This window comes from Bufo gargarizans, chromosome 1 (assembly GCF_014858855.1).
Source record: "Bufo gargarizans isolate SCDJY-AF-19 chromosome 1, ASM1485885v1, whole genome shotgun sequence".
In the NCBI taxonomy this organism is placed as follows: domain Eukaryota; kingdom Metazoa; phylum Chordata; class Amphibia; order Anura; family Bufonidae; genus Bufo; species Bufo gargarizans.
This window is the reverse complement of record NC_058080.1, coordinates 109,497,138-109,509,564: the sequence shown is the minus strand read 5'-3', so window position 1 is coordinate 109,509,564 and position 12,427 is coordinate 109,497,138. Positions and strand designations below refer to the sequence as shown.

Below are 12,427 nucleotides of genomic sequence, written 5' to 3'. Positions count from 1 at the left end.
ATATTCTGCGTTTTTCAGGCAACCCAGGCCCCATAGAAATGAATGGGGCTGCGTGAAAATCACAAGCATCCGTAAGCAAGTGCGGATGGGGTGCAATTTTCATGCATGGTTGCTAAGAGATAATAGGGATGAGCAACCCCAGACCCCATTAAAGTAAATTCACTGTATTATTTTTCCTTATAACATGGTTATAAGAGAAAATAATAGCTTTCTTAATACAGAATGCTTACTAAAATGTGGATTGGAGGGTTAAAAAATAAAAACAATTAACTCGCCTCATCCACTTGATTGCGCAGCCGGCATCGTCTTCTTTCTTCTTCTTTGAGGACCTGCAAAAGGACCTGTGATGACGTAATCGCGCTCACCGCGTGGTGAACGTGGTGACGTCAGCGCAGGTCCTGCTGAATGAAGATGGATCTTTTATCTTCATTCAAAAGGACCTGCGCTGACGTCACTGCGCTCACCAGGTGCTGAGCGCGATTACTCTATCAAAGGTCCTTTTGCAGGTCCTCAAAGAAGAAGAAAGAAGACGATGCCGGCTGCGCCATCAAGTGGATGAGGTGAGTTAATAGTTTTTATTTTTTAATCCCTCAAGCCATATTTTAGCAAGCATTCTGTATTAAGAAAGCTATTATTTTTGAAAATAATAAAATATACCGAACACCTAACACAAACCTGAACTTCCGTGAAGAAGTCCAGGTTTGGGTCTGGGTACCACAGTTAGTTATTTATCACGTGCATGCAAAACGCATTGCACACACGCGATAAAAACTGAACATCGGAATGCTATTGCAGTCAAAACTGACTACAATTGCGTACCTACTCACACGATTTTCCCTGATAGCCTACGCAACGCATCCGGACCTAATCCGGACACGCTCGTCTGCAAGGGGCCTTAGGGTCTCTTCATTGTTTTCATGGGGCTGTCCACCTGCATGCCATCTACTTAGTAGTGGTGGAACAGGATATTGCAGATTTGTGCCATTCAAGTAAAGCTGAGATGCTGTGTCTTATCATTGCCAGACATGCTGTCTATGTCGGTGAAAGAAAAAAGACCTTACTGTTCATAGCAACCTATAGTATCAGAGGAATCGGAGCCCATGTTCTATACTGAACTCTGTTTACCTGCTATGGACAACGTAGCCACTTTTTATCTGACACAGCGTTGATATGTACATAAAGGTACATTCACACAGCTGTGTATACTTTGTGGTCCACAAACCGTGGATCTGCAAAATACAAATACTGTCCATGTGGCATCCACATTTTTTATTGACTTCAAAGGGCCTGCAGTCCTCATTTTGCAGCAAAGTCTAGGGGCACGTTCTGTCTTTTGCGGAATGAACATATTTATGTGGACAGCACTCGGACAGTATCTGTGTGTCCGTTCTGCAAAAAGAAAAAGAACATGCTCTACACTTTGCCACAAAATGGACCATAGATCCATTGAAGTCAAAGGGTCCACTACAAAATGCGGACACTAAACGGAACACATCCGCATTTTGCGGACCACACAACGGATACGGTCGTGTGAATGCTCCCTAAAGCTTATGATGAGCTGTAAATAAGCATGGTGATCTTAAAGTAGCAAACAGGTCACACGCTTTCTGTGTGTCAGCTTCTTGTGTGGGATTAGATTTCAAAAGAATTAGTCATCTCCTGAATAATAGTCAAAAGCTTCCTATGTTGGTTGAGCTTGACCTTAGATACCTCTGTAGACAGCGCAGCAATACGGAAACATACTGTATAACGAGGCAGATTGCAGAGTGCCACTTGGTTATAGATTAAACAATTCTTCTAGAAACACATTGATATTGTTCTTTATTATAAATCTAGAAGGCTACAACTTCAACACAGCAATATGTAATTTGCTCGATGAACTGAAATGGTAGCATTTTTTCTGTATTGACTCAACATTACTGGTTTCGGCTACTGGTGATTTCATTTTCAGAATATATAAAAATGCAAAAAGAAATACATAAAGTTTAAAACTTGAGCTATCCTTAGATTAGGTCGATAAGATCATAATGGTGGGGGTCCAACTCCCGGATTCCCACCCTGCTGGGGCCTCTTTCTTTTGCGTTCATTGGTTAAATGGCCTGTGTGCACCTCAGTCCATTTCAAGTGGATAGGCCTGGGTGGAAATACCAAGAGCAGCCACTATACAACGTCCAGCACTGTGCTTTATAAGCTGCAAGGAGGCCTCAGTGCTCACAGCCTCTTCAAACAGCTGATTGATGGTGGTGTCGGGAGTTGGATCCCCTCCAATCAGATATTTTTTGGCCTATCCTGAGGAAAACCCATTTAAAGGACCCCTAGCTGTTATTATACAGTGTGCTGCATATCGAAAGTACAGCATTAGGACAAGGCAAGTACATTATCTCCTAGTGACATGCCATATACCCCCTGGGATACATATACCACAGCTCCAGAAACAAAGACCGAGTCCATATGCATAGTGAAGTGTTGAAGGATTTTTTATTGGTATTCACTGGGGACAAAGCTAGGTGTTCTTTATTTTGCCAAGGGAAAGTATTTATTTTGGGGTCATGAGTGTATAGATCAGCAGCTCAATAATCAGCCTACCCTGCCATGGCACTATGACTACTTGGTGGTGGGATACCCTCTTCCAAGAGTGAGTTTTCTGCCAGAATAGCGCAGTGCCCCAGAACAGGATACTTGATACACAATGCTACTACAATGACTTGTTATGTACACAGTATATCTTTTTAATGCATCAGTCAGGGTTAGTGACCTGCAGGAAGTTAGGTGTGGGACTAGGTCAAAGTTTCAGAGAATCACCTTCTCTGAGGAGTATCTACTGAAAGACCTCACATTTCTACAGTACTCCAGAAAAAGAGATAAAGGACAGGACCAAGAAGATCCAGAATCTGCGTGGCCGAGCATCAGAGTTAGTCAGTAACGTATTTGTTATTTAAGGTTAATAGACTTTACTGCAGTGAAAGAGGACAGTTGCTAAAATACTGTTCACACTTGGACACGGTCTGGCCAACTGTATGTTAAGCCCTGCATACCTCAGTTGGAAATTACAGCCACTATTGCAAAAATAATAGAAAGACTTTGGAGGGATAGAGGAAAGAGTACTATAATTCCCATCCGACTGTGTTTTGATACCATTGTGTATTACAACTCCCATCCTGCACTTTGGTAAAGAGAGACATTTATTTTCCACATCTGGCCTGGTTACTGACTTCTGCATCATATGCCATTGCACCCTATGCTTTACATCCGGACCAAACCGATAACATCAAGAGCACTCTTGACTACCATCAGGCAGGAGCAGTTTCAGACTGGAGTACCTAAGGCCCACCAGTGTAACTGATTCTGGGGGCCCACCTTAGGGTTCCTGCACACTATTTTTTTTTCCTTGTCCGTACCATTTTTTTTTTCTGAGGCCTGTATGTGAAACCATTCACTTCAATGGGGCCGCAAAAAAAGGAAATGACTTCATCTGCATTCCGTGTCCGCATGGCCGTTACGCAAAATTATAGAACATGCCCTATTATTGTCGGCATTACAGAGAAGGACAGGACTGTTCTATTAGAGGCCGACTGTTCTATTCCACATAATGTGAAATGCACACACCCAGTATCCATGTTCTGCAAAACATCCAACAATCGTGTTCATGAGCCCTTACAGTGATAACAGAAATATTAAAGATGAAGTATGATGGTAGACACTCACAGCAAAATTCAAAAACATACATGTGGCAGAATTTGGGCTACTTTAACACTTGCAGTAGCAGGGTCCGGCAGGATGTATCGGCGGGGGAACAGCCTGCCGCATCCGTGCTAACACTAGCCCACCGTGCCGCCGGAAGTCCGCTGTGGTTTTTGTCCAACCACCTCTTGGAATGTTTGCCCCCATTATAGTGAATAGGGCCAGAGCGGACCTCTGGCGGCACAGTGGGCTAGTGTACGCACGGATCTGGCAGACTGTTCCCCCACTGGAATAGCCTGCCAGACACTGCTACCGCAAGTGTGAAAGTAGCCTTACACATATATGGATATCCTGCTCTTAAGTCAGTCCGAAACATGCAGTTCCTATCACACAGAGGAAACATGCAATGCACGCACCAAGACATTTTTTGCCTAACCCTATTAGGTATAGCCAGGGCCGTCTTTACCAAGGGGCAAGAGGGGCAAATGCCCCGAGCCCAGTTGCTCCTGGGGGGCCCAAGGCAGCTGCCTCTTGAGCCCTGCTAGCCACTGCCCCGGATGTCAGGCTGTCAGCTACACAGGGGGTGCTGCCATGCCATGCCTGCCGGCACTGAGTCCAGGCATCGTACTGTTAGAGCTGTGAATGTGATCTAGGACCTTAGATGACATCATCACCATGTGACCAGTAACCTAGCAATATTACTGGTCACATGGCTATGAGGTCATCACAGGTCCTACCACTAGTATTGCAGGAGAAGTTTCTGTGGAGCTTTTTTTGTGAAGATTACATCAGAAAAAGGTGACAGGGGCTGTTATGCTAATATACTGTAAACTACTGTATAGTGGGGTGCTGTATACTGTGTGGGGGCCTGTATACTGTGTGGGACTGTATACTGTGTGGGGGGCCTGTATACTGTGTGGGGGGCCTGTATACTGTGTGGGGGGCCTGTATACTGTGTGGAGGGCTGTATACTGTGTGGAGGGCTGTATACTGTGTGGGGGGCCTGTATAGTGTAGGTGTCTGTATACTGTGTGGGGGTCTGTATACTGTGTGGGGGTCTGTATACTGTGTGGGGGGCCTGTATACTGTGGGGGGGCCTGTATAGTGTGGGGGCCTGTATACTGTATACTGTGGGTGCTGTATATTGTGGGCTGCTATACTACTCTACTATATACTGTGGGGTACTGTATAGTGTGGGGTGCTATACTGCCTACTGTGGGTTTCTGTATACTATAGGGTGCTATACTGCATACTGTAGGGTGCTGGGGTGCACTGTAGCACTAGGGTGAGCCGAGCCCTGGTCTCCTTCCTGCAGAGCGATGCCCACTTCCAGCCTGAGCCCAGCTGCCCAGAGCACTGATCCTGAGTCGCTGGAGTCTTCAGAACTGGAAGTATTTACAGTCATTCACTGTACTCTACCAGATGTGTGGATTTTTTGTGTGTGTGTTGTGGTGCAGGGCGTGATTGCCTGCTAAGGTGTGGGAAGGCGAGATCCAGGGGGCCCAAGTAAATTTTTGCCCAGGGTCCAATCAATATTGAAGACGGCCCTGGGTGTAGCACACTTAAAGGGGCTGTCTCACATCAACAAATGGCATTTATTACTAATGTATTCTGATTCTCCATATTGGCTCTTTTCCATCACCTTACACACTGCTCATATCTATGGTTTTGACCACTCTGCAATCCAGCAGTGGTGGCCGTGTTAGCACACTACAAGTAAAGGTGTTGGCCTATACGCACTTCCAGCCTTTCGCTTTAGTGTGTAAGCACGGCCACCGTTGCTGGATTGCAGGATGGTCATAACCACGGATACGTGCTGTGTATACTGTGATAAAAAGGAGTCAATATGGATAATAACAATATATTAGTAAGTGGCTTGTATTACCTTTCTCTACATGATAAATCCGACTTACTGAAGTGAGACAACCCCTTTAAGACCACGTTCCCTTGATCATGGGGGTCCCAGAAGTCAGACCCCCACCAATCAGACACTTATCACCTGTCGTGTCATAGCTGTTTCACCTTTTCACATTCCCTATCCTTAAAGGTTTTCTTTGGGTGTAAAAAAAAAAAAATTATAAAAAATTGAAATCTGGCCCAAAATATGTGTCAAACTAAAATACAAATGCTCGCCTTTTAAAGGGCCTGTGCCCACTTTTCTAGTTAACCTCTATCCACAGGTTGAAGATAACTAAGTGATCTGTGGGGGTCTGAACACTGGAGCCCCCACTGATCCCCCTTCTTGACTGAGTGGCAGGTCGAGCATATGCCCTGCCTCTCCATCCATTCTCTATGGGGTCGTCGGAGATGGCGGAGTACAGCGCTGGCCATTTCCAGTGGTCCCAAAGAGAATGAATGGAGCAGCAGGGCGTATGTGTGGCCTGTCAGACCATAAAAAGGGGGAACAGGACCCATTCCTGGTATCAGTGGGGGTTGCAGAAACGGACCCCACTATTCATATAGTTATGCCCTATGGGTGAAGAGGATAACTTGAAAATCTGTAAAAACCGCTTTAAATCCTCCACCACTCCACCACCAGTATGTCTTTACATGGCAGCAGTGATGCCTGTAAATATGGAATATCATCACTACCACCATGTAAACCATTTGTGTCAATACTGGAGAATATGACGCACTGTGCAGAATTTTTTCGGGCATGAGTCCAACCACCTTTGCAGGTCACAACCTTTAATAAAACCCAAGCAAAGGTGCTAGAGGAGCAATGTGAGCAAAGGGCACAAACGGAGGGTCATAACTGAAGCAGAGACATTAGGGTCACCTGAGGCAGGGTAATAGTGGGGATCCTGGAGCAGGGGTAACTGGAGAAGAGGCAATGTTAGCGGTGCATTTAGAGTGGGGGCATCTGGAGCTAGGACACTTATGGGGGTGCACCTAAAGCAGAGGCATTAGGCTTACCCGAGGCAGGGTAAAAGTGGGGATCCTGGAGCAGCTGCAGTGGTATTAGGGGGACAACTGGAGAAGATTCAATATTAGGGGTGCTTTTTTTGGAGTAGGGGCATTGGGGGGCATCTGAAGCTGGGGCACTTATGGGGGTGCACCTAAAGCAGAGGCATTGGGGGGACCTAGGGCAGAGTCCCCCCGAAGTCACTCTGAACTCTGCAGAGAGCAGCACACATTCATAGATCTGTGTCTGCTATAAACAAATCCCCTATTTCCTCCTTACAGTCTCCTACAGCTCACTACTGTCACACACACCTGAGAAATCAGCCCAGCACCGCAGAGGAGTCCTTCTCTCCAGCAACCACAGTTTCCTGACAGCAGGGAGGGCAGGAGGAGGCAGAAAACTTCCCTCTATTTTCACAGCCAGCAGCCCCAGAAGTCTAGAAGATACCGCGGGGCCTCCTCTACAATGTACACCAGTAGAGGTGGCATCACTGTGCGACACTACCACCTAGTGGTTACAATAATTATCTCTCCTGAGAAAGGAGAAATAATTACTCCTCCATCTTATATCGGGCGCAGGAGACCGGGGGCCTACCGAGGAGTCCCTGCGCATTACATGTTATGTTAGATATCGTAAAGTACAATAAACCAGACCGTCTATCTTCCCTTATATATTTATATATAATAACCTGCATGCATACAATTGTATGATTATGAGTGGCTATTGAAGTTAGAAAGACGTAAGGGGTTCTCTAGGCTTTTTTATTTATTTATTTAGTTTTGTTTTTACAAAACACTAGTCTTCCAGTGCATTTACTATTATGCAGATGAACAGGAAGACTAGGGAACAAATCTGCTTGGGACCCCAGTGGAAGAGCCCTCAGGTTGTGTGAGTGCAGTAGAGACGCCAGCATCACAGAAGGGTAAGTATGAACCAAACTATCTTTCTTCCGTGGGACAGAAGAAAGGTCAGGTTCTGCAAAAATCCCAGAGACACCCTTAAATCCTTGTAAAGAGTTGTGATAATAATAAAAATAGGAAACTCTGGTGGAGATTTATTAACCTAGCTAAAAGAAAAACTGCCTTTGTTGCCTAAAGCAACCAATCACGGCACAGCTTTCATTTAGTATTAGTTGCTCTGTGATAGCTTGCTGTGCCTGGTTTAACCAGTTTTCATCAAACAGCCCCATTACGCGTTTGCACCAAAAGAAAGCAATTGCCTGAGTGAAACTTGACCCGGTCTTAGGTCGTAAATGAATACCTTCGAGGGGTTAACGTTATACTATTCAGCGATATTTATTTTCCAACTATATAACAGAATTTGCTTGCTAGATATAGGCTATATTACTATAATCCTTTATCTTCCCTTGAAAAGAAACTGTATTTTTGAGCATTGCCAATCAGTGTGTATTTAATGGCGCCGTCACCTGTTTATATTACTAGTTATACTGGTGTAGACTGTAAAGGTGAGGTACATAAAATACGGAATAATCCCCTGCAATCCTGCAGAACTGTAATGTACCTGCAATGTATGCGAGCCTGTGAAAAGCCACGATCTTCAAGCCCTAAGCACACTACTTATATCTTATCAGCTGGAAACAACATTTCCTACAGCAAACCCCCAGTGCAAGTTTAAAACGCAATAGCCTTTCCTTCATCCCAAATAATATAGTCTGGAAAATTACATCTTCGCTCGTTGCTAGAGTGCAAATGAAAGTTGAATATGTATTTGTCGGTGCAATGAAATTTCGAATGCATTTGACTGGGTCTGGTAAATTGGCCTGTCATGTACATTATCTTAGATGGCTGTCTCAGTCTGCTGGTAAAATAAAGTGCCGTCTGCAGTCATTCAAGGTTATTTGGAATGATCAGGGTATGTCAGTAATCCACTTGTATCACTGTGACCGAAAAGCAAGACTTGGTAGTATGTTATTGACTGAGATGATATTTATTATCTTTATCAAAGGACTTACCCCTGCCGCCTACCAGCCAGTGTACTCTGCTTCCAAGCATGGCGTAATTGGATTCACAAGATCAATTGCGGTGAGTATAATGCAGTATAGAAATGATTATTCATGACATTGTGTTTTTGTATATATCTAGTCACTATTCTGCATGTGCATACACTGTGAGGTCGCCAGGCTATATTGCTTGCTTAATGTGGTTTTGTCTATATACAATACCCGCTTCACTATTTGTGTTTTGTCCTGCAAATTAGTTCTCCTCCAGAAGGAAGAACACTGTCTCTCTAATGCCCCCTATAGGTATTTACCTTGTAAGCAAATGTCCAACTTGTTAACACTGAGGCATGACTGAACTGCGGCTTAACTTTTATCGGAGTCGTTGCTCTTCGTCAGAGCAGGGTGGGTAATGGTTGGCTGGATGAGATGCCTTTTGATGGCTCTCTAGGATGGGCTTCCTTACAGAGATGTCATCTGTGGGGGGAGAGTCAGGAGCTCCCCATACATAATAGATTGAATGATCCAACCGAAAGGGTCGGGTTTAGTCAACAATAGTCGTCTAATGTATATATGTGTCAGAAATATGTGTAAGACTTATATTGTGTAATATTTTCTATAATTTAAAGTATTTTATTTGTGTGAATCAAACATAGAGAGACGGGTGTATGAATGTATATGGACATATATGAATGGTATGCACACCATTAGTATGCATCAAGTTCTTTAGTCTTACTTGGATTCAAACATATATAGGTCGTTGAGTATCCTGTATCTCTTACAGATGCTAAACGGGAAGTGTGGGGGGGTAAACATAGGTGACCGATGGGAAAATAATGGCAAACTGACATACAGTGCCAAATAACTGGTTGCCCAGTAATTTGTTTTCACGTCCTGTATGAGGAGTATGGACAAAAGATTCTTGGATAACAGAGATACCTAGACTCTTAGAGGGTAATTTATTAAGACCAGCATTTTAGACGCCGGTCTCAATAACCCTGTACGCGGCAGTGGAATCCGCCGAAGTTATGAAGCGGCGCCGGCCTCTACATTACTTCGGTGTATCCATCGCCAGTCTAAATGTAAGCCAGTAAGCCTAAAACAGGCATAGAAAATAATGAATGAGACGGGCCTGCCAGTCCATCCCCTTCCTCCCCCATGACACACCAACTTTTTTAGACCTGGCATGAGCGGGGAAAAGTCGCAGGTTGCGGCGCAACTAACTGCGCAACCATTTGGGCAGCTGTATTCACTTTCTCCTCCATATTTCTTGATATTTCAAGACTCTTACAATACAATACTGTAGCTATAACATGTATAACTCCTGCATCATGTGCAATTTCTAATATTAGGTATCTATTCTATAACCATACTTGTGCAATCATTGTAATTTGTTGTGAAATTACATACAGCAAAACAGTGTCAAAAGGCCACATTCCATGGTTATCTATTTTGTCACTATGCCCGTGTATGGAGTATTTTAGAGCATCAAAAGATACATTTGGTGGCAAAGATAATGACAGCAGTCATGTTCAGGCCTATACTACACTTCCTGTACTTGTTGTTGTGAGAAATTGTGAGACCGCAGAGAAGAAGCAGACTATTGATCACATTTGTTTTTGTTTGGTATAAGCGATCTCTCTGTTGTTCCCTGAGAATATCACAATGGAGAACAGGCTGACACCAGGGGTTTCAGAGAATCAGACCTATAGATATGTATAGAAACATGGGTAGAAGGAAAAAAGGGTCAAACAGTACAAAAGTAGTTAAAGTGGCAACAAGGTAAGCAATGCAGATGTAGCCCAACAGGCATGAGATGAAGGCAGGGCATAAGTCATCAACAGGAACACCACACTCCTCAGGTCAGGGACATCATTGGGTTTTGCACTGTGCACCCAAGATAAAACAGAACTGGCCCCATTCAGAGCAGCACTGGAGCGCGATCTAGTGAGTCACACTACAACCACCAGACCAAGATGCTACTAAATATATGGACATAACACTATATATTTAGTATTTGTTTGTATTGGTTCATAGTCTTTAGTCCCAAAAGATACATAAAGACAGCACTCAATATTCATTGTATCAAAAATCACAGGATATACTGTATGTCAAGTCATACAAACTTTGCTTAAAGGGATTATCCCCCAAATAAAAAAAAGCATCAAGCTAAGAGTTCATAGCTTTTCCTCCCCTGTAGAGCTAATAGTCCCTCACACAAAGTCCCAGCGACCACTTATAAATATAGCAGTATCCAGTCCACCCCCCAATATCTTTCCCCACTGTATAGATAGAGTGACAGCTATACATTTCTATAAAATTAGAAGTAGGTCTGATTGAATGAAAGGTGTCTAGTCCACTTCACGATGAGATGACTACACTGACACTGAGGGAAGGAAAGGACCAGGGATGTTACAGAGCACGTTAGCACACCACTGAATGCAGAAGGGCGGCCAGAATTTCAGTTACAGGAGAAACAGCATGGAAGCGCTACCAGAGTAAAACTGTAATGTACAATACATTGTACATAAGAAAAATGTACATTTGAAATGACCTATCCATGTAATAACAATACTTTTCATGGGTCAACTCCCTTCCCGAATTTATTTCTCTACAGTATAAAAATAGATATAGCTATATATTTCTATGGATTTAGAAGTAGGTGTGAATGAATGAAAGGGGTCTGTGCCTCTTCATATTCTTCTTTATAAGATCACTACACTGAGAGGAGGAAAGGAGCAGGGAAACAAATGAACATGTTAGTAAACCACTGATTGCACGAGATGGTGGACCAGGATTTCAACCACAGGAGAAACAACGTGGAGGCGCTACATGAGCAGAAAATGTACTGTACATAAAAAATGTACTTTTGAAATGCTCTATTCATTCCATAGTAATACTCTTTTTGGGTAACCCCTTTTATAATTCAAGCAGAAAATGATCATCAGCATCTGCTTACTTTTAGCAAATGTTTATCCTTCCCACACAGTAGAGAAACATTTTGGCTCCATGTTATAAGCCTTTCAAGTGGTTTGAGAAGACTTCAAGATGGAGCTGAAAACTGCTGCATCACATGGACAAAATAAACATTCTCTGGAAGTAAATGCAGTTACACTTTTTCATCATGTTGAGGGAGTGGGACTGGGTGTACTGCTAGGCTCTGATCCCATTGCAGTATTCCAGATCATGCATTCTTACCAAAGGGATATGTGCCAGAAGCATCTCATTAAATGCTGTTAAAGGGCATCTGTCAGCAAATCTATGAAACTGGCTGACCTGTTGCATGTGTCCTTGGCAGCTAAAGGCATCTGTGTTGGTCCCTTGTTCATATGTGCTCGCATTGCTGAGAAATATGAAGTTATAATATATGCAAATGAGCCTCTAGGAGCAACAGGGGCATTGCCGTTACACCTAGAGGCTCAGCTCTCTCTGCAACTGCTGCACCCTCTCCTCTTTGATTGACAGGGCCAGGTGTGATGAAGTTTTCACTGCCTAACCCCTGTCAATGAAAGCGGAGAGGGTGCAGAAGTTGCAAAAAGAGCAGAGCCTCTAGAAGTAATGTCAACACCCCTTTGCTTCTAGAGTATCATTTGCATATAATAAAACATAATTTTTTCTCAGTAATGAAGACACATATGAAGATGTGACCAACCCAGATGGCTTCAGCTGCCAAGTGCACATGCTACAGGTCAACCAGTTTCATAGGTACAAATCTGATGACAGATGTCCTTTAAGGCAACCCAAGAGAGAGAGGGGGGGCCAAGTCTTGGTTGTTCCCTTGGTTGTTCCCATCCTTTGTGCTACTAAATATCCAGAGCTTGGGCAAGACTTTCCTCACGAGGGAACAAAATTGGGTCAGATGTCATGGAATGGTGTGGAGTGGT

At 43.7% G+C, this 12,427-nt stretch overlaps 1 protein-coding gene across 1 annotated transcript in view; it reads left to right on the top strand.

Annotated features, from left to right (window-relative positions):
- Positions 1–12,427, top strand: part of HPGD (15-hydroxyprostaglandin dehydrogenase) — a 66,534-nt gene that overhangs the window by 41,022 nt on the left and 13,085 nt on the right. The window contains exon 5 of the mRNA XM_044297250.1: positions 8,552–8,628. Coding sequence (XP_044153185.1) covers positions 8,552–8,628 — 77 coding nt within the window. The remainder of the gene's footprint in view (positions 1–8,551; positions 8,629–12,427) is intronic.